Source organism: Tyto alba, unplaced genomic scaffold (assembly GCF_018691265.1).
Source record: "Tyto alba isolate M040663 unplaced genomic scaffold, T.alba_DEE_v4.0 Super-Scaffold_1000006, whole genome shotgun sequence".
Classification (NCBI taxonomy): domain Eukaryota; kingdom Metazoa; phylum Chordata; class Aves; order Strigiformes; family Tytonidae; genus Tyto; species Tyto alba.
The window spans coordinates 10,719,097-10,740,985 of NW_024881272.1; the positions used below are offsets into that span (position 1 = coordinate 10,719,097).

General features: G+C 45.8%; 1 protein-coding gene across 10 annotated transcripts; it reads left to right on the forward strand.

The window, feature by feature from the left end:
* The first annotated feature begins 205 nt into the window (after window positions 1–205).
* LHX9 (LIM homeobox 9) lies at window positions 206–21,347 on the forward strand. 10 transcript variants are annotated; one of them, XM_033000665.2, is made up of 7 exons: window positions 206–1,124; window positions 1,348–1,473; window positions 6,797–6,915; window positions 8,613–8,815; window positions 9,661–10,016; window positions 15,220–15,422; window positions 16,657–21,347. In XM_033000665.2, exons 3-7 carry the CDS (start codon window positions 6,799–6,801, stop codon window positions 16,912–16,914), a joined length of 1,137 nt encoding a protein of 378 aa, XP_032856556.1. In that variant the 5' UTR covers window positions 206–1,124; window positions 1,348–1,473; window positions 6,797–6,798; the 3' UTR covers window positions 16,915–21,347. The 10 variants fall into 10 exon arrangements, with proteins under 10 accessions (XP_032856556.1, XP_032856553.1, XP_032856554.1 ...); XM_033000662.2 differs by having other exon boundaries at window positions 207–1,124; window positions 6,633–6,915; XM_033000663.2 differs by having other exon boundaries at window positions 207–1,124; window positions 1,362–1,473; window positions 6,633–6,915.
* Window positions 21,348–21,889: the final 542 nt, after the last annotated feature.

Genomic DNA, 21,889 nt, shown 5'->3' on the forward strand with positions numbered 1-21,889 from the left:
GGCCGGGCAGAGCGGCCGCCAAGTGCCACCGTGCAGTTCCCCGGCTGCCGCCCCGCTCCCGCCCCGCCGGCACCCGCGGGCTGGCCGCGCCGAGGCGGAGCGGGACGCGGCCGCCCTGCCCCGGGGCGCAGCGCGGAGCGGAGCCCTGCCTCCTCCACCACACGCCGCCGGGTCCCCGCTCCCTCACGAACTCCAAGGAAGACCATTTGCATCCCTTGTTTGCCCCTGTTTTTGTTTTTGTTTTTTTTTTTTTTTTTTGAAATAGATTACCAAGCTGGGCACGTAGACCTAAGGGTCACGCGGCTCAGGGGAGAAGAACTGAAACTGTCACAGGAGTTAAGAGAAACAGGCAAACAAAGCCAAAGCGAGAAGTCATCTCGTATTCCTGCTCCAGAAGCAGCTCCCCGGCCCCAGGGCCCTTGCGGCGAGCCCCTTCGTGCCCCGCAGCCGCAGCCCCCCCGGAGCTGGCTCCGGGCACCCCCCGGCAGGGAAACTCCGAGTACGAGATATTACTCCCCAGCCTCTATTTTTCTATTGTTTTGAGCCGGTGGATCAATTGTCATCGGTACTGTCACCTAAGAAGCAATGATTCCGATTCATCTTGGCATCTGATTTTATTCTAATGGGTTAAATTGGGTTCACTTTTACAATTATCCCAGGTTTGACTGCGTAGTATTGCATGACAACTCACAGTTTCATCGGGTTTGGCAAAGCGAGGTTGCTCCATGAATCCGTATATCATATCACATCAGATCAGGCTGAAGTTTGCTGTTTAGCGACTCCATTTGAGAGGCTTTTTATGAAAGTGGGAAGGGTTGATGCAGTCCATGGCTGGTTCAGTGCGATTTGAAAAAAAAAAAAAATGTGGAGAGATGGCAACAACACGGGGTTTGCTGCTCAGCTGTGAATAAGCACAGAACGAAAAAAACGACATGATGGGGAAACGCTCAGCTCGCTACAATATTTTTAGCAGCCTCTCAGTCCTCGCCTTTTTTTAATTTCCTAATATGTTCTTTGCTTTATTAGTTTTATTTACAACCAGCTCCCCATTAACACCTCACCTGATTACTGAGGAGCTGAGACAGCTAATCAAGAAAATCCAGCAAACCAGCCAAAATTGAGAGGTGGGATTTATTTTTGCTTTAATTCATTCTTATTTATTTAGTTAGTTAGTTTTGGAAAATATTTCGAAACAAACAGAAAATAAAAGGCAGGTATAACTGTACGTTGGTGAGAGGTCAGAGGTTAGAAATTCACGTCAATTCTATATTAGAGGCTATGTAGAGAGAGAGGGGAAGGGGGGGGAAGTCTTTCCACCAAGCAGCTTGTTTATTTTAATTAACATAGGGATCCTCTGCTAGGAACAAGGAACAACCTCCATCTACTGGCTAGATCATTGCGTCTTTTCTCCATCCAAACCTCATCATTCATTAAGGAGGGTACAATTTTGGAAGAAGCTTCTAAGGTCTCAAGGTAAGCTCCTGCATGAGTCTTTGCTAGCAATGCAGCTATTTAGACCTCACGGATGTCATATGCGGGGTGTTTCTTTTTTTAAACAACACAGAATGGTCGTTTCCCCAGGTGTATTCGTAGACAACATTTGGTGCATCTGTGTTTTAATCTAGAAAAATAGCAGCCTGGGAAGACTGAGCCATTCAGCTCAATTAAAAAAAAAAAAAAAAAAAAAAGGCGGTCCGTGGGGTTTTTTCTTTTTTTTTTTTTTAATTTTTTTTTTTTAATGAAATGGATTCTTTCACCTGTCTGTGAATCTAGCTTGTAAGGCAGTCCTTTTGAAAAGCAACAAAATATGATCATTTCCAATGGCTTAATTACAACTGGAGTGCCAATACAATTACGGTTAATATCAGACAAGTAAGAAGCTAACAATGCTGAGGTCTTTGGCGGTGAACAGTTCCGTTTTAGACAATAATCCGCCTCTCCTGCTTTCTTCTGGCTGTGTGATCACTTGTTTGTGGTCAGTCACAGCGCTTGGCTATGGAGATGTGTGTCTGGGATTACTATGCAAAGCACCTAATTGCTTGTTATTTAAATATCATCTCCTTAAACAAATGAATACGTGGCTTAATTTGCATGTTTTCGGCTTACCGGGAGGTACAGGCGCGTCGGAGGTTTGGGGGTTTTGCTCCGGTGGTGGTTGCGGTTAGAGATGTTCCGCGCCCCGCCCGGCGCGGGAGGAGCGGGGCTGGGCTCCGAGGCCGCGCTGCCGGGCACCGCCGTGACCCGAACGCGGGGCTACGGTGCACTCGAGACGACTCGAGGCAGGCGAAAGATGGTGGCGGTAAAATACGTCGCTTCTGACACCGAAGTGGAATTTTAAACAATGTCGGGCTTGTTAAAAAAAACGTAACCCATGTAAACGCTGTAAACGACATTAGCTACATTTGATGCCACCGCCGAGAGATGTAACTCTATTCAGATTTTCCTTCTTTGTGTCTATATTGCTTGTGCAAGCCGCCGACTTCACAAAGAGATGAGGTTGATCATTAATAGCACTGTACTCCACCACAAGCTCGTAGAGCAGAAAATAGCGTTAGGATTTAAAAATAGACCTGGCTTTAACCACACGACTCGCAGGCAACAGGATCGTAATCCTGTTGCTGCTATTACTACGCGCTTTAAATTTCTGGAAATGATTAAACTGGAAATGTCTTGAAAAGTTCAGGTACCTGGCGGAGATGGTGTGAAGTTTTGGTGCCCTTGTGCGGCGGCTGCCCCGGCGCCTGCAGCCCGGACAGGCTGTGGCCTCGCTTAGGACAGACCAAATCCAAACCAGTCCTGCTCCAATCGCTCCCCCTCTTCCCCACCCCCCCGCCTGAACACCCTCCCCTTTCTTCTAATTACTGTCGGTCAATTATTAATTTGCATGTAGAGCTTGTCCTAAATCCTCAGAACTAAGCACAAGACCGTTCACGCTGTAACAGGCTTTAGACTGTAGCCCGTGGCCAGGCAGAATGAGGGCTCAGTAGCCAAGCGGATCCCAGTGGCCGCACGCTGAAATCTGCAGGGCAAATGCTAATTACGAAGGTGGAAATGGCTGCGGGCAGGGGCCGCAGCCGAGGCGCGGGCAAAGGTTTCACCTGTGGGAATCCCCATAGCGAGGTGTGCCCCTCGTCCTCGTCAGCGGGGCGAGCCTGGGTGCAGCCTTACAGAGAGAAAAAACCTCCGAGCGCCTGCCATGTTACTGAAATATTCTGACTAGTGCACATAGATAGCCTTCCCAAAATGCTGCGGCGAAAGGAGATAAAAGCACCCTGGGATGGGAAACTGCGTTCAGAGGCGAAGTGCTAATGCAGATGGATTCATGAGGGATAAACTGGTAGATTCGGGGTTTAGATTCCCTGTCGTGCTCTTTGTGAGCTTTTCTCTCCCCTCCCCAAGCAAACCAGCAAAACTATATAGAGACCCTCGCACTATAACGGCAACCTCTCGCTACCAGCCTGCCTTAGAGCAGCGGAGTTTCAATTTGCAGCGGGGAGTGAGATCGCAGGAGCATTGAAATAGATTTACCTTGATCTCCTACAGGCCTTTCGGAAACAGAGAAGTCACGTTTGATGCTAGCAACAAACTTTTAGTGTCCCTTTAGGTAAGAAGTAGTCTATCAACATTAGGATGTTAATCAGAAAACGACTTGGAAACCCCTGGCCTCCTTTACTGGAGCAGCAGTAGCTAGCAGCGTATCCTTAATCTTACCTGATGGAGCAGAAAGAAAGGGCCCTCTAATTAATTAAGTGTGCCCAACCGGGGGAGGTTCAGTCATTTCTGAGTTTTGTTATGAGTCTGCCCAATTATTCCTAACGGCGCCGTCGAGCTAAGGTAGAAATGGGAATTTAACAAACAATATTTTGGGTGTCTCTGGCGTGGACCGATGCTTCGCCACTGCACCTGCAGACAATATTTCGGTGAACCCACGCCAGCAAATGTCAGAGAAGCGGGAGGAGAGGGGAACGCTGCCCGCACCCGGAGCCCCCGAGGCAGGGGCACAGCCCGCTCGGGGGGGCGCAGCACCCCCATCCTGGCCGCCCGGAGGGAGCTGGGTCCAGCCCCCCCTCGCCGGGGGGTCCCCCCAAAGCCCTCCTCCTCTCCCCGCTCCCAGAGGGTGTGATGAGTTTGGCCGTGCTCAGCCCGGCAGGGCCGCGGTGGCGGCGGCGCTTCCGAGCGGCCCGCGGGTCGGCGCGGAGCGGATGGGTGGCTCTGCCTGCCACACGCGGCGTGTCTGTGGCAATGCGGGCTCCGTGGGAGTTGCGAACCACTTCCAAGAGAGCAGGCGCAACACGAAACTGAGGCAGGGTGAGTTACCCCTGCCAAAACACCCGGACGGGAATAAAGGAACATTGCGTTCAAAGGAAAATAAAGCCACCAACCCCTGAACGTGCCAGAAGAGTGGAAAGAGTACATTGCAACTATTAGAAAGAAACACGTCTTCAGGTGAGGTTTTTTCACCTCTGTCACCAGCGACCACTGCAATCACCCACGCCAGGTAGTCGCACGCCAGTGGCGTCCCGCGGGTGTGGGGTGTGCGTGGAGCAAACCCTCCTGCGAGAGGTACACACGCATCCCCCCGCCTCCCCCCTCAGGCGGCTCCGTCACGGGGCTCGCCCGGGCCACGCAGCCCCGCGTGGGCTGCCGCCTGCGCTCCCGCTCCGCCGGCGAGATTCGGGGTGAGAAGGAAACAACCTCGCCCATCCCGGCGCAGCCGGGGCACGGCGGAGGGACGACGGGGAGGAGGGGGATCCCGAGCAAACAACTCGGGTATCCCGGATTGAATCACCTTGTTTATTTTTTTTCCTGATGGCTTGTTGTGCTAATTGACTTGTTTTCTCCAAGGAAAGCCTATCTCTCCCTCCTCCTTCCTCACACACAGATTTTTTTTTCTCTCTCTTTTTTTTTTTTTTTTTTTTTTTTTTTTTTTTTCCCCAGGCCGGGAATGCTCTGCAGGAGACTATGGGTTGTGGAGGGATCTACCCGTTTTAAGGGAGATTCCCTCACCCCTTTGAGTCTCGTCGGTTTTATAGCTATTACTCTCTTATTAAAACACACACACACATACAACACATTGATTTCCATCCAAAAGGGCTAATTACATTACTTACAGTAAATAGCAGCCCTGCTGTCCAGGGTCTAGTGTGCCAACAGTGAAAAAAAATCCCAGCTTATTTCACTTGATTGACTTCATCTTTGTGTGAAATTTTGTTTTATGAGCTGTATTCTGGCACTCAGAGGAATGTAGCAACATTCAATCTGCAAATAACATTAATTTTAGCTACTTAGGGGGAAAGAGAAGGGAGGAAACTGGCTGCTGAATCTTGGGTTACATGGAAGAGGTGACTCGAGGAGCCCCTGAGGATGTCTCTGGGATGCTTTGGAAAGGAAGTGGAGGCTGGGGTACTTCTTTCACTAGTGGCGCTCGGGTTTGGTGTGGAGCGTCCCCCAGGGAGCAGGGAGTGCAGAACTGCCGCCAGGAAGATCCTTCAGTAGGGATCGAGGTGTCAGGAAACAGCCGGCAGCTGTTCCAGGGAAAGGCGAGGAAGAGCGGTGTGAAAAGTAAGTAGAAAAAAAGGGAGAAGGAGGGGAGTGGGAGCAGAGAGAGAGATTAGCCGGGAAGGAATGCATCGCCCAGTCCCCTGCACACAATGATCCCCCGCGGCCGGGGAGCGGAGAGCCCCGCGACGGCGTCCCCGGGCCGCTCCGCGCCCCCCCCCGCCCCGCCGGCGGCCGGGGCTGGCCCCGCAGGCTGCCCGCGGAGAGTGCCGGCGGTCCCACCGCGGCTGCGGGCGGGGGTCCCGCGGGGCGGCTGCTCCCCGGCGGCGGCTGGGCGGGGGGAGCCGCGGCAAGCGCTCGATCCAGCCGGGACGCGCTCCTGCCCCTGGAGCCCCCGCCCGCCTGACCACCCCCTCCGCGCCCGGCCGGCCGGGATCGATCTGCCCCCTCCGTCCCGCCTCGGCTGCCCCACAACGGCCGGCGCTTCTCCTCCCCCTCCTCTCCCCTCCCCGCGAGCGGCGGGGCCAGCCCGAGGGGCCGCGGAACGGAGCCTCCCCCGGCGCGGAGCAGTGCGGAGCGGCCCCGGGGGGAGCGGGGCCCCCGGGCCACCCTGCCCCTCGCCAGGCGCCGCCGCCGCCGACTCCCGGGACTCCGTGTTTGGGGGGAGGTAATAAACCCCACCCCACCCACAGCCCCGACTGTACTGTTTGTCACTGCTTGCCCATCACTAGGGGTTGAGAGGAGTATGACAGGTCTTTGTTGTCTGAATAAAAATCAGTGGCAGCTCAAGGGAGAGAACTCCTCCTACTAAATTATCAAAAATGGGCTGGCTTTAGTCTCTTAACAAATTGGACAGAGCTCCGGAAAGCAGCAGTCCCAAATCCAACCTACAGGCACTGGGAACTTTAAAGCAACCAGGGACTGCTGAAAATAGCACTTCTTTTTGCTTTCTTTGCATTCAAAACTATATCCTTTCCCGACCGATTCTACTGCCCCAGGTCCAAGTCTCTCCAGTCAGGAGCCCCAGCTCTCCAGAACAGTAACAGATCCTTTAGTTCGCTTTTATTATTTTATTTTTAAAATTAATTATTATTACATTTTCTCCCCCTTGTTTGTTTTCTGCACATCTTCAGGAAGCCCTCGGTGCTTGTGCAAAGAGAAGCTCCTATTGCAACCTCCCTCCCTGCGCTGTGCGCCTCGGTGTAAACATTTTGGATGATCTAAAGACTCTGGGGTCTGTATATGGAAATAGTGGGGTGCAGAGCAGAAGAAAATACTTGTCCTTTCCGTCCCCCAGCCATGCTTTTCCACGGGATCTCCGGAGGCCATATCCAAGGAATCATGGAGGAGATGGAGAGGCGATCCAAGACCGAGTCCCGCCTGGCCAAAGGGGGACAGATGAACGGCCGAGAAACGGTAAGAAAGGAGCTGGCACTTTTTGAAAGGGAATCCCTGCAAGCATGGACCCGCACTGGGACAGACTGGCTCCGGGGAAGAGAAAGAGGCTGCTCGCCCCTGCCTCTTCCCTGCCACCCCTTGCTTGTAGAAACCCTCCCGAGGCTTCCTCTACACCCACCCGTAATTCTGGGTGCTGTGCTGGCCAGGCGCACTTACACATCTGTCTAATCGATGTCGTTGCGTGTGCTCCCTGGAGTAACGGGGGAAAATAGTTTAAATCGTATCAGGGACGCGGTTTCAGTCTTTACAGCCAAGCACCCGTGTGCCCCTGCTCGACTCGCTGCGGCCGCTCTGCCCCGTCCGAGCAGGGCTGCAGCTGGAGTTTCTGAGGTGTACTTTTTTTTTTTTTTTTTTTCATTCCTGGCACCTCTTAAATTAAACCGCAAACCGCGACCGCTTACTTTTCGTAACCATTTTTGGTCTGAAGTGGGGGATTGATACAAAGAGGCACCGCTCTCTGAATGTTATGCCCGCCGACCTCTTTGCTTAGCAGTAACATCTCCTCTTTTCTTAGTCAAAGGACCAAAGTCTTCATAAATGTACTAACGGATGGCAGAGAAACCGAGTGTCACGCTGTGTTTCGTGCAATGCGAGATCTCCCTTTCTCCAACTTGTAGGGCTTCCGCCGATCGCCCTCAAGGCTCTGCACACAAAGTAACGGCCTGGAAAACTGCTTTGAGCCATAGGGTCCTTCCCCCCTTCTCTTAAATAAACTCCCGCTTTGTTATATGAGGATTTGCAATGTAAATTCAACTCGCCTTTTCAAATGCTGCAAAAAAAGGGGGCGAGGAACACAACTTCAGATTGGAAAGTGAATGCGGAGTTGCCGCTTTAAAACAGTTGCGACTTTAGAACAAGATGTTCGGGATTTTTTTTCCCCCGTTAGTTTATCAGCAAACGCTGCCCCAAGTTTCACGGCTGAGCTTTTGTCTCCGCCGTCCCTCCGTCTCCCTTTGTCCCGAGCGACCCTCCTCGTGGGGAGCAGATTAATGGGAATTTGCAGAAGTTTTCTGATGAAAAGATGCTAGTTTTAGCTGAAACTAGCCTGTGCCATCTTTCTGCCCATGTCCCTGGCCGGGGTGGTGTGTGTTAGTGCTCACTGCTCTTTACATCGTTCACCTGTCTCCTTTCTCTCACTTCTGTTTCAAATGGCATGGTTTTATTTAAAGATGGGGTTTTAGCTGGTCTATACACAGATGAAAATTTACCGGAAAAGCGGGTCAAGCCTGCAACCTCTGCCATAAACTTGCGGTGCAGCAAAACGGTATTGCCCTACTTTAAAATGCCGTTCTTGTGGAGCACTCCAAAGTGAAAACGCCAAAGTAGCGGGGAAGCTACAGAGTTCAACTTCGGCACCTCGGAAAAGAACGGGCTCTGCTTTTCTTACTGAGGCCTAATCAGTTGCCTTCACATATTGAAATGACATTAGATCGTTAGGAGAGGTTTAATGGGATAAACACAAAAGCTGAGGCGCGGTAAATACTTTCCTAGGGGGACGGTCCGGCTCCCCCTCGACCTTCCCTCCGGGAGCTCGGTCCCAGAGAGAAGTGTCTTTGTACAAGCCCCGGGCCCTGGGCAGGACCCCGTTCCTACCCGGCCTGCCTGCCTGTCTGTCTCTCCTTCTCTCATCCCCTTGTGATGTGGTTGTTTTGCAGAACATGCCCCCCATGAGCCCCGAGAAGCCTGCTTTGTGTGCTGGTTGTGGAGGGAAGATCTCAGACAGATATTACCTGCTGGCTGTTGACAAACAATGGCACCTCAGGTGTCTTAAATGCTGTGAATGTAAACTGGCTTTGGAGTCAGAACTCACCTGCTTTGCCAAGGACGGCAGTATTTACTGCAAGGAGGATTACTACAGGTACAGCAATCAAAAGCACATCCCCTCACAAGGCATTATGAGCCGAAACGCTCTTTTCTCCACAAGGGCTTTCAAAGGTAGCTTTTCGCAGTCAGCGATTCCTTAATCCTGTAAACGTGTGTCCCCCCCCGAAAAGTCTCGCACTTTTAATAACTGAACGGCTCGACAGGGGACACGCCGACTGAGCATGTGTGGCGGTACTCAAACAGGCGAAGGAGAGAGAGCCGACCTCGTGTCTCCCGCTGCTCTGCGGTTTCCCCTCCGTAAATACCAGTGTAAGATCCAACAAAAGTTTCCCTCTGCCCGTAGCTTGCCCGCTTTTCACCCGGGAGGGGCGGCGAGCAGCGGCGGAGCCCGCCGCCCCCTGCCCAGCCCTGCCGAGGGGGCCGGGCGGCCGGACCCCAGGAGCCGGCACCGTTTATCCCCGGGTCTCAGCTTTCCCGGGGTTCAGCTCCCCGCGGCCCTTCTTGTCTTTACACGAATGCCAGGGCAGCGGGGACCGATTTCTCTCCCGCTCCGCCTTTCTTCGTGCGCCCGGGTAGCTGGGGGGGGCGAGGGGGGGGGGGCTTCTGCAAAAGTCCTAAGCGAGCAGGTCAGCTTGTGACAGAAAGTGCAAGGCGTGTACCCTGGGACCCCAGCAGTGTTCCCGACCAGCCGGAGCTCCCGCAGGAGGCGGGCCAGGGGTCGCAGCGGGCGACAAGGGCTGTCCCGGGGCCGGGGAGGGCGCGACCCCCGCGGGGACAGGCTGCCCGCCGGCCTCCCGCGGCCGGGGGGAAGGTGGGCGGCTCCGGGGCAAGGTCTGCCTCTACCTTGCTAGTTGATGCCCACTTCTCTGTTTCCTTCAGAAGGTTCTCCGTGCAGAGATGTGCCCGCTGCCACCTTGGGATCTCAGCCTCTGAAATGGTCATGAGAGCCAGGGAGTCGGTTTATCACCTGAGCTGCTTCACCTGCACCACCTGCAACAAGACTCTGACCACAGGCGATCACTTTGGCATGAAGGACAACCTGGTTTACTGCAGGGCCCACTTCGAGTCCCTTTTGCAAGGAGAATATCCCCCTCAGCTGAGCTACACCGAGCTGGCTGCTAAGAGCGGAGGGCTGGCCCTGCCTTACTTCAACGGCACGGGCACAGTCCAGAAGGGGAGGCCCAGGAAACGAAAGAGCCCTGCCTTGGGAGTGGACATCGTCAACTACAACTCAGGTGGGAAACACACGCCGACCCTCCCGCCGCTCCTCCGAACAGTGCGTTCTCGGGCTTCCCCTCAGCTAGGCAGTGCGCGGGTAACCCAGGCAGGCCAAAGCTTGCTTAACCATTGGAAAATCAAACAAACAGCCCTCTGAGGGTTGGAGCGTTTGCAGGAAAGCTAACAACAGTCCTTCGAAAAGGCTGTCTTTGCCTATTAATGTCAAACACCCAAACTTAGACACTTCCCAGGGTAAAGACAAAAAAAAAGGAAAAGGAAAAAAAAAAATCCCAACCCTACACCCAGAGTTCTTTCTGTATAGCAACCTCAAAAATACTGTCATCATTTTTTGTATTTTATTAGCAAAAAGCACTTCATCAGTTAGACCTCAGATTAGAAATAACCAAACAGATCAGGATTAAAAAAAAAAAAAAAAAAAGAAAGGATAAAAGTTATAGTATATGGCTCTCGGTGCCAATGCAGTTTGCACAAAACTCGATATAGGCATTCAATTCAGAGTAATTAATTCTTCAGGCTAAATACTTCTGTTTTATGGGCATATAAACGATCAAACTGTACAAGAGGCCAACGAATAAATGTTGTTCCCTGTAACAAAGCCCTCACAAATTAATTAAGGGAAAGTGTTTCTGCTCTCTCAACGGTACGAAGGGAACAAGTGTTGCCCTGTGTTAAATATCTTCCCTAGCTGCAGTCACTTAAGTACCCAAATCGTGTCTAAACACACAGTGTTAGGGGCCAGAGGTAAAAGACTTTCAGGTATGAACAAGCAGTCTAAGCGGCGTTTCATTAGCTGGAAGACGAAAGCAAAAAGGGTAATTTCGAATTGACAAGGCACTGACTCCAAAAGTTATTTTAGCGAAATTGAAGCTTCCCCGGGACGATAACGAGGAAGGAAAGGTGTGGGAAGCAGGAGTGCTGCAAGGTGCTTCCCCGCGAAGTGGGGAGCCGGCCGGGCGGGGCAGGGAGCTGGGAGAGGCTCTGGGCCGCCCCTTCCACAACCGCGGGGCGATAAAAGTGCACCGCTTTCGGCCCGGAGCTCTCTCCCCTCCACCCGAGTCCCGCCCGCCGCCATTGAGATTCCGAAGCAATCCCCCCCCGCACCCCTCCCCAGCACCTCCTCTGGGGCTGCTTGTGAAACTGGGCTTTAGCTGGGAACTGGTTAGCTGTGCAAGGCTGTTTCATCTCCTCTGATGCGTAGACCTCGGAGCCAGGGTAATCACTGCGCTAATTGTTCCTTGATAATTGAAGATGACATTGGAATCCCTGGCTCCGGAGCGGTTTGCAATCAGTGCTGAAAGGCTCCGCGGCCGGGACGCGGTCGGGCCCGGCCTCCGCGGGGACCCGCTGGCCCGGCTGCGCTCCCCGGCGCCGCCGGCCCTGCGGGGAGATGCTGCGAGGCAGAGTTTGTCATTAGAATTAGCACTAGAAATTAGGGAGAGATGAGAATTTGTGGGTATGATAAAAGACCCTTTAGGCTTCAGGTCAGGACTCGAGACAGGCATTATTTGCGAGCGCCGTCATAGTTTCCGGGTGCTAGTCTTAAAACTCTCCTTCTTGACAACATCAGGGCATAGAAGAGGTACCATTGACTCTAAGATTTAAAAGCCCTACCTGTTAGGAAAATACAGCTCACTGCCTTGAGATCTCACAGAATCCTCCGGACACCGGAGCGAGAAAAAACCCCACCCAACAAACGCTTGAATCTGATGCTTTGGACTCAGGCTAGATGGCTGAGAAACTTGATCTGTTAGCGCCGTGATTTTTTTTTTTTTTTGAGTATTATCTAGCGATGTCCAGGGTTGACACATGGGCTCGAGAAAATACGGTTTGCAGCCAAAGTGTGCATCCGGTACAAACGACTCCAGCCCATTGACCCACTGCGCTCCAGATCCAGGGAGAGGAAAACGAATCTCTAACAGTTACGAAACGAGCTGCAGTAGATGAAACCGCTTCTCGAAAGAAAGAAAGAAAAAAAAAATCTCTATATAATTGGCAGCCACTTTCCTCCACGCATTGTGTTTCGTTCCCTGCCCTGAGATTCAGTAAGCGCTCTTGCACGTATTCATTTACAAAGGGCAACCAGCCTACGGAAAATGAAATGGTGGACACCGGAGTGCCTCCTTCCGCGGGAGAGGCGGGACACGGGCGGGGTGTGGAGCACGACCCCCCCCGCGGGCCCTTTCTGCCGGGCAGGGCGGCCAGCGGCAGCCCGGCCTGCGCGGAGCCGGCGCGGCTCTCGGCTCCGCTCCGCGCCGCTGCGCTCGGCGGGGGGGGGGGGGGGGCGCCCATCGCCTGCCCGCCGCCGAGCAGCCCCGGGCCCGGAGCCGGCGCTCCGCCTCCGAGCGCACAGCTGCGAAGTCATAGCCAAAGTTGCCTCCTGCCGCTCAGCCCTCGGTGGGAACCGGGAATTTGAGTTCCGCGGTGCACCAAACCGCTACCCCAGCGAAACGGCCGTGCCCTCGGGTGTCGGCACCGGTATGGAAAACGAATCGGAGCCAAAGCCGAAACAGAGCACTAGCTCTCATTCGGCTAAAAACTTCACCAGCTGAGCAGAAAACTATGCGTATTCACAAGCGACCCGGCAGTACCTGGCTCAAATCTGTGTGCACGTTTTGTTTCGGGGGAGCTGAGCGCAGGGCCAGACTGGAAAATCAGATTCTGCTGCCGGATCGACAACAAGGTTTTCTATTCTGTATTTTGTTTGGTAGTTTAATTTCTGTTTCTCAACTCCTCGGTTGTAAAGTGGAAACACAACAATAAATAACTCAAAATGTTATGAGGTAAAAGCCATTCATACTTGCGAGCTGTCTGGAATTAATGTGAAAAATGGAAGAAACTATTCAAAAGTACTTAAAACATTCAAGGCTTTCTCTATATTACCTCTTATATCATAGAATTAATATGTATTTTGAGAGAAACCGTGTTGACTTACAGCCCACAGGATATAGAAATGAGATGGTGAAGAAGATTTCCCTAGGAAAATATTTTACACAGCTGTTGCTTAAAGAGCTGTTTACTTTATTTCATTATATATGTGTGTGTGTGTGTGTGTGTGTGTGTGTGAAAAACTATGAAGAGTTCACTTGAAGAATTCTTGGCAGTAAAAAGCAAACTGTTCTAGCTCTTTCCAAAGCAAAATTAAACAACCCCCCAATCCTGCTGCAAAGAAATGAGCAATAACGTCTTGCCTGATTTTTTGCTTCCTTTTACTTCTCCAGGCGATAGTGTAAAACTCTGCTCTATGATGTGGCCAAACCACATAATGCTGTTTCACCCACATAAAATAGAGTGTGAGCTAATCATTGTATAAACTAGGATTGTCTGAGGATGCTTGGAGCTCTCTCTTCATTTTCTCTTGAAAATAAAAGCCAAAATAAAGTAGATCACAGACAAAAAAGTAGAATGAAGAAACAAAGGCAGCAAGCAGGACAGAGGAGCCTGAGGAAGTTCATGTTGCTGCTGTAAACTTGAGTGACCCAAGGAAAAAACCACAAAAAACCAGCTTGCAACTCTCTGAAGTAAAACCTGAGGACTGAATTCTGGTACTCTGATTTATGTCAGCTCGTAAGTTACAGCCCAAGTAGTTTGACTGAAGGCAGTGAGATTACTTGTGAAAACAAGTAGTAAATACAATCAAAATCCGGTCTGAAATTGTTTTTAAGGCAACTTTCAACTCCTGCTATTTTCAGAAGTGTCAGCTTACTTTGTTTGAAAGTGCAGATATACTTCTTACCAACACTAGAAGCAAATCTAGCTATAATTAAATATTCACCTGATTTTCTGTCAAAGTGTTATCTTACTAGCATCTGTTCATGTTGACTTGTCTTATAATTCAAGAGAAAACACCTTCAAGAAGCTTTCTATTTTCTCCTGTTTTCAAGTTGCTTTGCCTCTGTTTTTATCCCTGTCAACATCAGTCTCTCTGTATTGTGTGCTTTCCCTCTTTCTCCTTCTCTCTCTCTTTTTTTTTTTTTTTTTTTTTTGTGTGTGTGTGTGAGAAATAGGGATCAACTAGGCCTGGTAAATAATCCAGTAACTATTGGAAAGCAGTTCAAAAATTCAAATGGGCAACTAATGAAACTCAGTTTAGTTTACAGAATTCTGAAACATTTTTAATTAGCTGTTCTTTAATTAATAAACCCTGCTATGATGACACCATTTTTTCCCGTGTGACTGAGCTATCTTTAAAAAATGAGATCCCATAAATTGGTAACCCTTTTTTTTTTTTTTTTTTTTTTTAAGATGAAAAGAAAAAAGTATGACTTTTTTTTTTTTTTCCCCAAATACTATTATTCCTTTCCCCAATATGAAGTAGCGATGCCATGGTCCCAAACAGCTGCAATTCCTGTGTACAATTCACACCCATAGAAGTGTAATCTGAAACAAATTAATCTTTCACAGACACTTTGAAAATCCTGAATCAGGGAAAGCAGGGAAACTCTTTTAAAGTTTTGAGCCACTAGTTGGTGGCTTATAGAAACATCCTAAATCAGTTCCAACTAACAGCTACTGCTGACTGGGATAGAGAGTGAGGGACTGAATCAAGTCTTGATGCAACCACTTTCTAGACATGTTTTACAGACAAAGGTCTTTGAGCAGTTCATATAAACATCCAGGCAGAGTCCAAAAGCATTTCAGCAAAAATCTCCAGATTTTATTCTTTCTTGATGAACTGTCATAACAAAATGTCCTGCTGTACATCTCTTTTTATAGGTCCTTGTGATTTGGGGGATAAACTCAGGAGCATTCAAAATGCTGGTTTGACCTTTTTTCTTCTCTCAAGCTAAGAGTGTTTCTATGACTGAAATTTCAAAATCTGAATGAGATTTCAAATGACTCTTTGAATGCCCAAAGCAAAACCATCACCACAGGCAAAATACTTGTTTGAAAATAAATGCCAAAAGAGAGAGAACTTTCTAAGTCTGCCCTTAGTAGGTACAGGCCCAGGGGACATAGCATGTTTTAAGAATAGGAAAAGGTCAGCTTTTGGATCTTTTTTGCCTCATTCAATTACCACATCTGTACTTATCCTTGCACCATCTAGCCCTTCCCTCCTTCCTTCTTCCTTCCTTCCTTGCTTGCTTGCTTGCCTGCTTGTTTCCTTCCAAACAGCATGTGACTCAGGATTTTTGCCTCGATTCATTTATTCTACGTGAAGCATGGCCACTAATTCCCTGTTTCATTTTGCTTATTGAACAGGTTGTAATGAGAATGAGGCAGATCACCTGGACAGAGACCAGCAGCCTTATCCCCCATCCCAGAAGACAAAGCGCATGCGTACCTCCTTCAAACACCACCAGCTTCGTACCATGAAGTCCTACTTTGCTATCAACCACAACCCAGATGCCAAGGACCTCAAGCAGCTTGCCCAGAAAACAGGCCTGACCAAGAGAGTTCTTCAGGTAAGAAGCCACATCACAGGCTTGATAGAATTTTGCCCTACCCCTACCAGTCAATAGCATTTCCCTTATGTGTACCGACAGCAATACATGTAGAAATACTTTTGCTAGGTGTGTCCCTAGTGGGTGTGCAGAGAGGTATGTCATTATATGGCAGGAGTGATGAATTTATGTCCTACCACCCCAAGGCAGCCAAACACTAAAATGTGATTTGTAATTAGTTGCATCCTCAACATGAGGAAACTGTCTCCAGAGTCTACCAACCCAGTAGATATGCTGGGATTTGTAGTCTCTCTGTGGTGAGGTAGAGGGTAGACCTCTACCTCTGCTAAGGGTAGAGGTAGAAAATCTACTGGTTTTGTACACAATGGGTGAAGCCTTTGGGCTCCCCTGAAGTAGTTAATGTGGCCCCTCAGCAAGCAGATCCCCCAATGTGTAGGAAGCAAGCTTTGATCAATATGATCCTTCAGGACCAGCCGGCTCCCACTCTCAGTGCCTGTTAGACAACTGTTATCATTAAGGGCTTACATAGTAAAAAGTAATTTCCCTGGGAAGGACAGCCCAGCAAATTACATTAAAAAGAATCCCAATATGGTGTGCACTAGCTCAGTGAGTTAAAATGAGGTGTGTATTATATGCAAAGTGCCAAAGAAGGGCAGCATCTGAGGTAGAAGGAGAATCTATTAGCAGCAATTCCTTGACCATGTTACATGTCACCTAAAACATTTTCAGTGAACCTGACAGAACAGAAAGACGAGGTGACCCATACCAACAGTCTGTATGATAGGGATGGTGTAGTTACCCTTGCTTTCTCTTCAGTCTTTTAAAATGATTATGGCAAACTTTCAGCCTTAGCAAAAATCTGCTCATTCACTCTTTGGCTCAATCTTCATCATGTGTCTTGACCCCAAACCTACCCAACCCAAGAATATGCTACATGGCCACCAAGAAAGTTGCTTTCCTTGTGTGAGTGAGTGAGCAGATGTTTCTTAAGGCTGCTCTGTGTGCACACTGGGCCGCAACGTTCCAGTGAGCACCTGTAGCGTTGGGCCTTGTATGCAGGGTCCCGCCTGGGAAAGAGTCAGTACCACCAGCAGCAAGTGAAGTTATAGAGTGACTCAGGCGATTTGCCACACAAAAACAAACATCAAAAAATGACTGAAAAGCAAGAACAAAGACAAAAATAAGCAAAACAAAGCAAGCATCGGTAAAGAAATCAATTGGGATTGGTTTGCAGGTTTGGTTTCAAAACGCAAGAGCCAAATTCAGAAGGAACCTTTTGCGGCAGGAGAATGGGGGTGTCGATAAAGCTGATGGCACCTCACTTCCGGCACCGCCCTCAGCAGACAGCGGCGCACTCACTCCACCCGGCACTGCGACCACTTTAACAGACCTGACCAATCCCACTATCACTGTAGTGACATCAGTGACCTCTAACTTGGACAGCCACGAATCCGGGAGCCCCTCACAAACTACCTTAACGAACCTTTTCTAACATTTCATTTTTTTTTTTTTTAATTCTTACTCTTCTTCTTTATTATTATTATTATAATTATTATTTTTATTATTTTCAAGCCTTTTTTTTTTTTTTTTTTTTTTTTTAAATAACAAACCCACAAAATATTTGGGAAAATAAACAGCTTGATGTGTAGCATCTGCAGCCACTTGGCAAATGAGTTTGAAGTAATATGTTGCTACAATAAATGAACATTTATTGTTGTTAAATTGTGCACAAGTTTTTAAAATTCATCAAATAACTGAAAAGAAGGTTATGAATCATTCTAATAAGTGCCTCTTAAAATTGTATGTTACTTATTTCCAGAACCTTGAAAAAAATTATTACTGCCACAAAAAAGAAAAAAGATTCTTTTCCTGCCTTGATAACCAGACAAAAATCAGTTTAATTACAGCCAAAAGAATGCTGCTTCAGGATTGTACGTTCACTTAGAGCATTTAAGAACCTCAAATTTAATTTTATTTTTATAATGCATCTAAGAGTTTTGTATGATTTATATTTTAAATGTCGAAAAATAAATACAAAATTAATTAAACTACACATTGAAATAGTCAGACTGGAAGTGCCAGTGCTTTTTTGTAATGCATTAGTCTCGAGCCTGATCCTCCCTGAGCACTGGGGAGTCTCACTGGGATAGCTAAATGCTCCTCTGCCAGTTCTTCACCCAGCTGGGACGTCCTTGGCCACCACCGAAAGCCGTGCCTGGATGGAGGGCTTGGAGAGAGAGACCCAGTGATGAGGGTGCATGTGGGTGAGGATGGCAGGATCAGGCTGTTGGTCTCCAAATTTGTGTCCTGTACGTTAAGGAGGCAAGATCTGGAGGAAAACACCCTCCAGAATGAGCTCAATCCTATAAGGATATTATTGAAGTAATAACAGCAGAATAACAACTCAAGTGAGGAGTCCTACTGATCTGAAATATTGCATAGGGAGGGTTTTTAATTTTTGTCTGTCAAGCAGCTCTGATTTGGAATTAAAAAAAAAATAAATTCAGTTTGCTACATGGCTTTGATGCCATACTGTCAAAGCAAACAGAAGGTTGCCCAGCTACTTTAGTGAGCACAAAAATAATTTCCAAGAAGACATATGCATGTGTACTGTTAAGATCAGTTTTTGATAAATCAACCTTTTTTTTTTTTTTCAGGGAAAATGGAAATAAGCAAAATATAATTTATTAAGAAGTTTAAAGTAAATGATTTCAGCACAATTTCTTCATCACTATTTTGAATTTACTTTAGATGTTTCCTGAGATTGTATCAGACATTTTGATTAACACATGAACTTAAAATCCTTAGTTCATTAATATCTTTAACATATATTTTAAATTTGTGAACTTTGTATAAAAGAAAAAAATTTAGCAAAAATTCTTACAAAAATGGGAATTGGCAATGAATAATTTTAAAACAGATAAACTCAGAAGCCTTGTGGATGCTGATCTGAATACATTTCTTAGTTTACAATAGTGATCTTTCTTTTTTTAATTTTATTTAAGCTAAAAGTCTGAATGGTCTGGGCAGTGGTGAATGTTCATTTGTATCCTTTTATTGTAGTTGAACACCAATTAGATTGTGGAGAGTCTCAGAAACAAAAACGAACAAAAACCAGTCAAGATCTATGTCTTGCTTTTAGTGGATTGTTAAGAATAACTTTGCACATATACCCCACTTTTTAGACACCATCAAATCTCTTTTTTGGTGGTCAAAGTGGCTATTTAATATATTTTAAAGGTGTCCTTTTTGGCTGTATAAATGTGTGGTTACATATTGACAGTTCACTGCCCACATTAAAGTGCATTATTGTAATTTTTGCTCAGGGTTTTTAGAAAATTAGCACAGAAAAGTAGCTTATTTTTAAAAAAAGATGATGGAAGAGATGTTAACACTGTAATAGAAGAAAGGTGTGTTTGCCATTATATATTTAGCAAGTATGGTTATCATCTTCTACGGATATTAAATCTTGACTTTTCCTATTTCTATTACCTTATGGGCATTTACCACTAACCAGACCAAACGACCTTGGTAAGGCTGAGATCTTTATTAATACACTTTTACAGGTAAAAATATTGATACTTATAAATTTTGTTCTTTGACAGAACAATATATGGTACTAGAGATCTACTTTATTAAGTAGACTAATTAAAACTCAGTTCTACTATGTGCCTTATGATATACCTTGGGAGTAAGTTTGTGAAAAATCAGGATATATGTGTTGTTTGTTAAATTAACTGTTTTAAGCCCTTTTGACACCTCACTAGTTTTGTACTGTTTTACCTCTTATTTCTGAAACTCTTTTTATGGTGTATCCTGTTAGAGGGGACAAACATGTCATAGAAAGCAGTTGTGCACTCTTTCAGATATAGTTGATAAATCCAATAATCTTATATATTGAGCTTCGTGTTTATAGTACAGTAAGTGGTCTAGCAAAATTGTCCATGTTTCTTTGTTTATTGATAAATGCATTGTATAGAAACTATTTCCCCTAAATATTTATGGACCAAACAATTGTGATATATCCTATTAAATTTGTGTGAATAAACCATTTTGAATCTAAGGAGTTTTATTTCCCATCAGTTTTTTTTTTTTGTTTGTTTGTTTTCTTTTGTTTTGTTTTTTAATTTAAAGTCTACATGTACCAGTGCGTCTCTTTGCTTTTACGGTACCTGTGAACAATTGGTATTAAACATGGAAACACAGCCTTTAAAATATTTAAAAATATGGTTCCTTCTTAGGTTTTCAATTTCTTCATATTCAATGTATATGCTACTGCTGGTGCAATTTAGATTTTAGCCTTTTAACCTCCTTTTTTGAACATGCAAAGTAATGCCCCACTGATTTGATATTGAAACCCTGTCTTAGACTTCTAAAAAAGCCAGAAAACTAGCAGCTAAAGTAATTGCATGACAAATATAACCTAAATAATATGATGAAATGAATCCAGATTTAATGCTAGGTATATTGAACACAAAATAGAATTGCAGACCCCGAAAAGCCAGGTTGCTCTGTAGTTTAATAAATTGTCACTATGATTTCTTTCAGGGAGAACAAATCATGGGGCATTACAGCCAAACATCCCGACGTTTGAAAATTCCCTAAAGTATTAAAAGAAGGGGAAAAGTTTGATCGGAAATCCACTGCAGTGAAGACAAAGACAATATTAGGTTATGATAATCATACATTTAAAAATCTATTGAGCCAAAAAATAAAAATAAAAGACTTGATGTCATTTCCTGAATGTTAACAAAACATATGTTATTTTATGGTGTCTAATTAACAGAACTGAAGGCTTCAACAAATTGTGTGGTATTAAAAACAAATTTAGAGAAACTATGTATAAAACCAGAGCAACCTGGCAGCAATCTACCCAGCCCATATTTGAAGAAAACTTTTCTTTAAAAAAAATCACATTTGTCAAGCACAAGTACTTGTAAAATAAAATCTGAGTGCATTCATTCCACTTGCTTGCTAATGTGTACTAGTCATATCTGTTAAATGGATTTTTGTAAATTCAAAGAGAACTTTTCACTCATTCAAGATCATAGGAATCAAAACCCAGTAACTTTAGTACTCTTGTTTCTGAATTCTTTTTTTTTTTTTTTTAAATGAGACAAATCTGCATGCACTTTTCCATCTGTCACATATAGTGTACATTTCTGTATGATGAATTTCTCTTTGATGTTTCTTGTATAATAGCTTTCATTAATAAACATTTTATTTGATGCAAACATAGTTAACTTTATGTAAACACATAGCTAATTGTTCCAACTAATTTAAACTTTTCTTTTGAAAAGAAGCAGTACAGTGCAGTTCCAATATGTTATATATATCCAAAATCAAAAAGAATGAGGTAGCAATACTGTTGCACAGTGTACAATTATTTCTTTTGGTGTTAACTTCTTAATTTTTTAACTTCTTGTATAAAACTAACATGTTTTAAAAAGAATTCCCATCAGCATCAACAATAAAACAATCCCCAAATTCTTCATCAATATAAGAAAACATAAGCAGTGCAGTATGTAAAATCCTCAATGACTTTTAGAGTACAAGGATATAATTTGTGGATCCCTGAGCTGTTTACATGGTCACTATGCAATGAGCAAGTATGTTACAAAAAGCTGGTCCTAAGATTCCCAGTCCAAATCACAGATGATTTTTACAAGCCAACAAGCCAGTGTAACAATAACCAATTCTTAGTAAGGAGGTTTTGTAACTGTTAAGCAACTATTTGCAGAAAGATTTTTTAAAATATATTCCTATTTAGCTGTATAGCCAAAGCGTATGTTAAACAAATTAACATATAAAAGACTTGCCAGAAAATCTTTCATTAAGATGACATTTTTATTATATACTAATGAACCCTATGTAAACAATGTAACTTTTATGAATGATGGACATTAAATATTTCACTTACGTGTATCCTCAGCATTTTGCATGTTTTCTTAAACTTTTCCAGTTTCTGAATTCTAAAAAGAAAACCATACAATTATTAACAACATAACACAAAGTTATGTACAGATTACTGCAGCGATCTCTGGAAACCGGTAACCAAGAGTGTTCTAACGGCAATAAAAAGGTATCATTTATTGGTGGCAATTATGGGAAGCATTGTTTAAACAACAGTTTTATAGTATGTTGTAAAGTTCTATTGAAAAAGGTTAGCATGGTGGACTTAATTCAAATCAGCTTGATCAGAAATTTAAGTATATTGTGAAATTCTTAAACTGAGCCTTATGCGTATTTATTACTGCAGACAGTAAGTAAATGTAGGAAAGCAATTATTCGTGTCACAGCCATAATGTGGTTTCCCCCTGTTGTCCATAGGAAAATATTACAAACATTAGTTATTCAAATCAGTAAAGAACTTGGTGCTGTTTAAGGCCAAGAAAAAAACTTATGAACTATAATTATTCTTTTGTAAATCACTGCATTCTTTAATAAGTTGGATTCCTTCTCCCCCG

Bases quoted from the DNA above. Each gene is read 5' to 3' on its own strand.
- LHX9 (XM_033000657.2), top strand. From the start codon at position 5,334: ATGGAAGAGGTGACTCGAGGAGCCCCTGAGGATGTCTCTGGGATGCTT. The intron at 10,017-15,219 runs GTGGGAAACACA...CTTATTGAACAG, and splicing joins CATCGTCAACTACAACTCAG to GTTGTAATGAGAATGAGGCA. The intron at 15,423-16,656 runs GTAAGAAGCCAC...ATTGGTTTGCAG, and splicing joins TGACCAAGAGAGTTCTTCAG to GTTTGGTTTCAAAACGCAAG.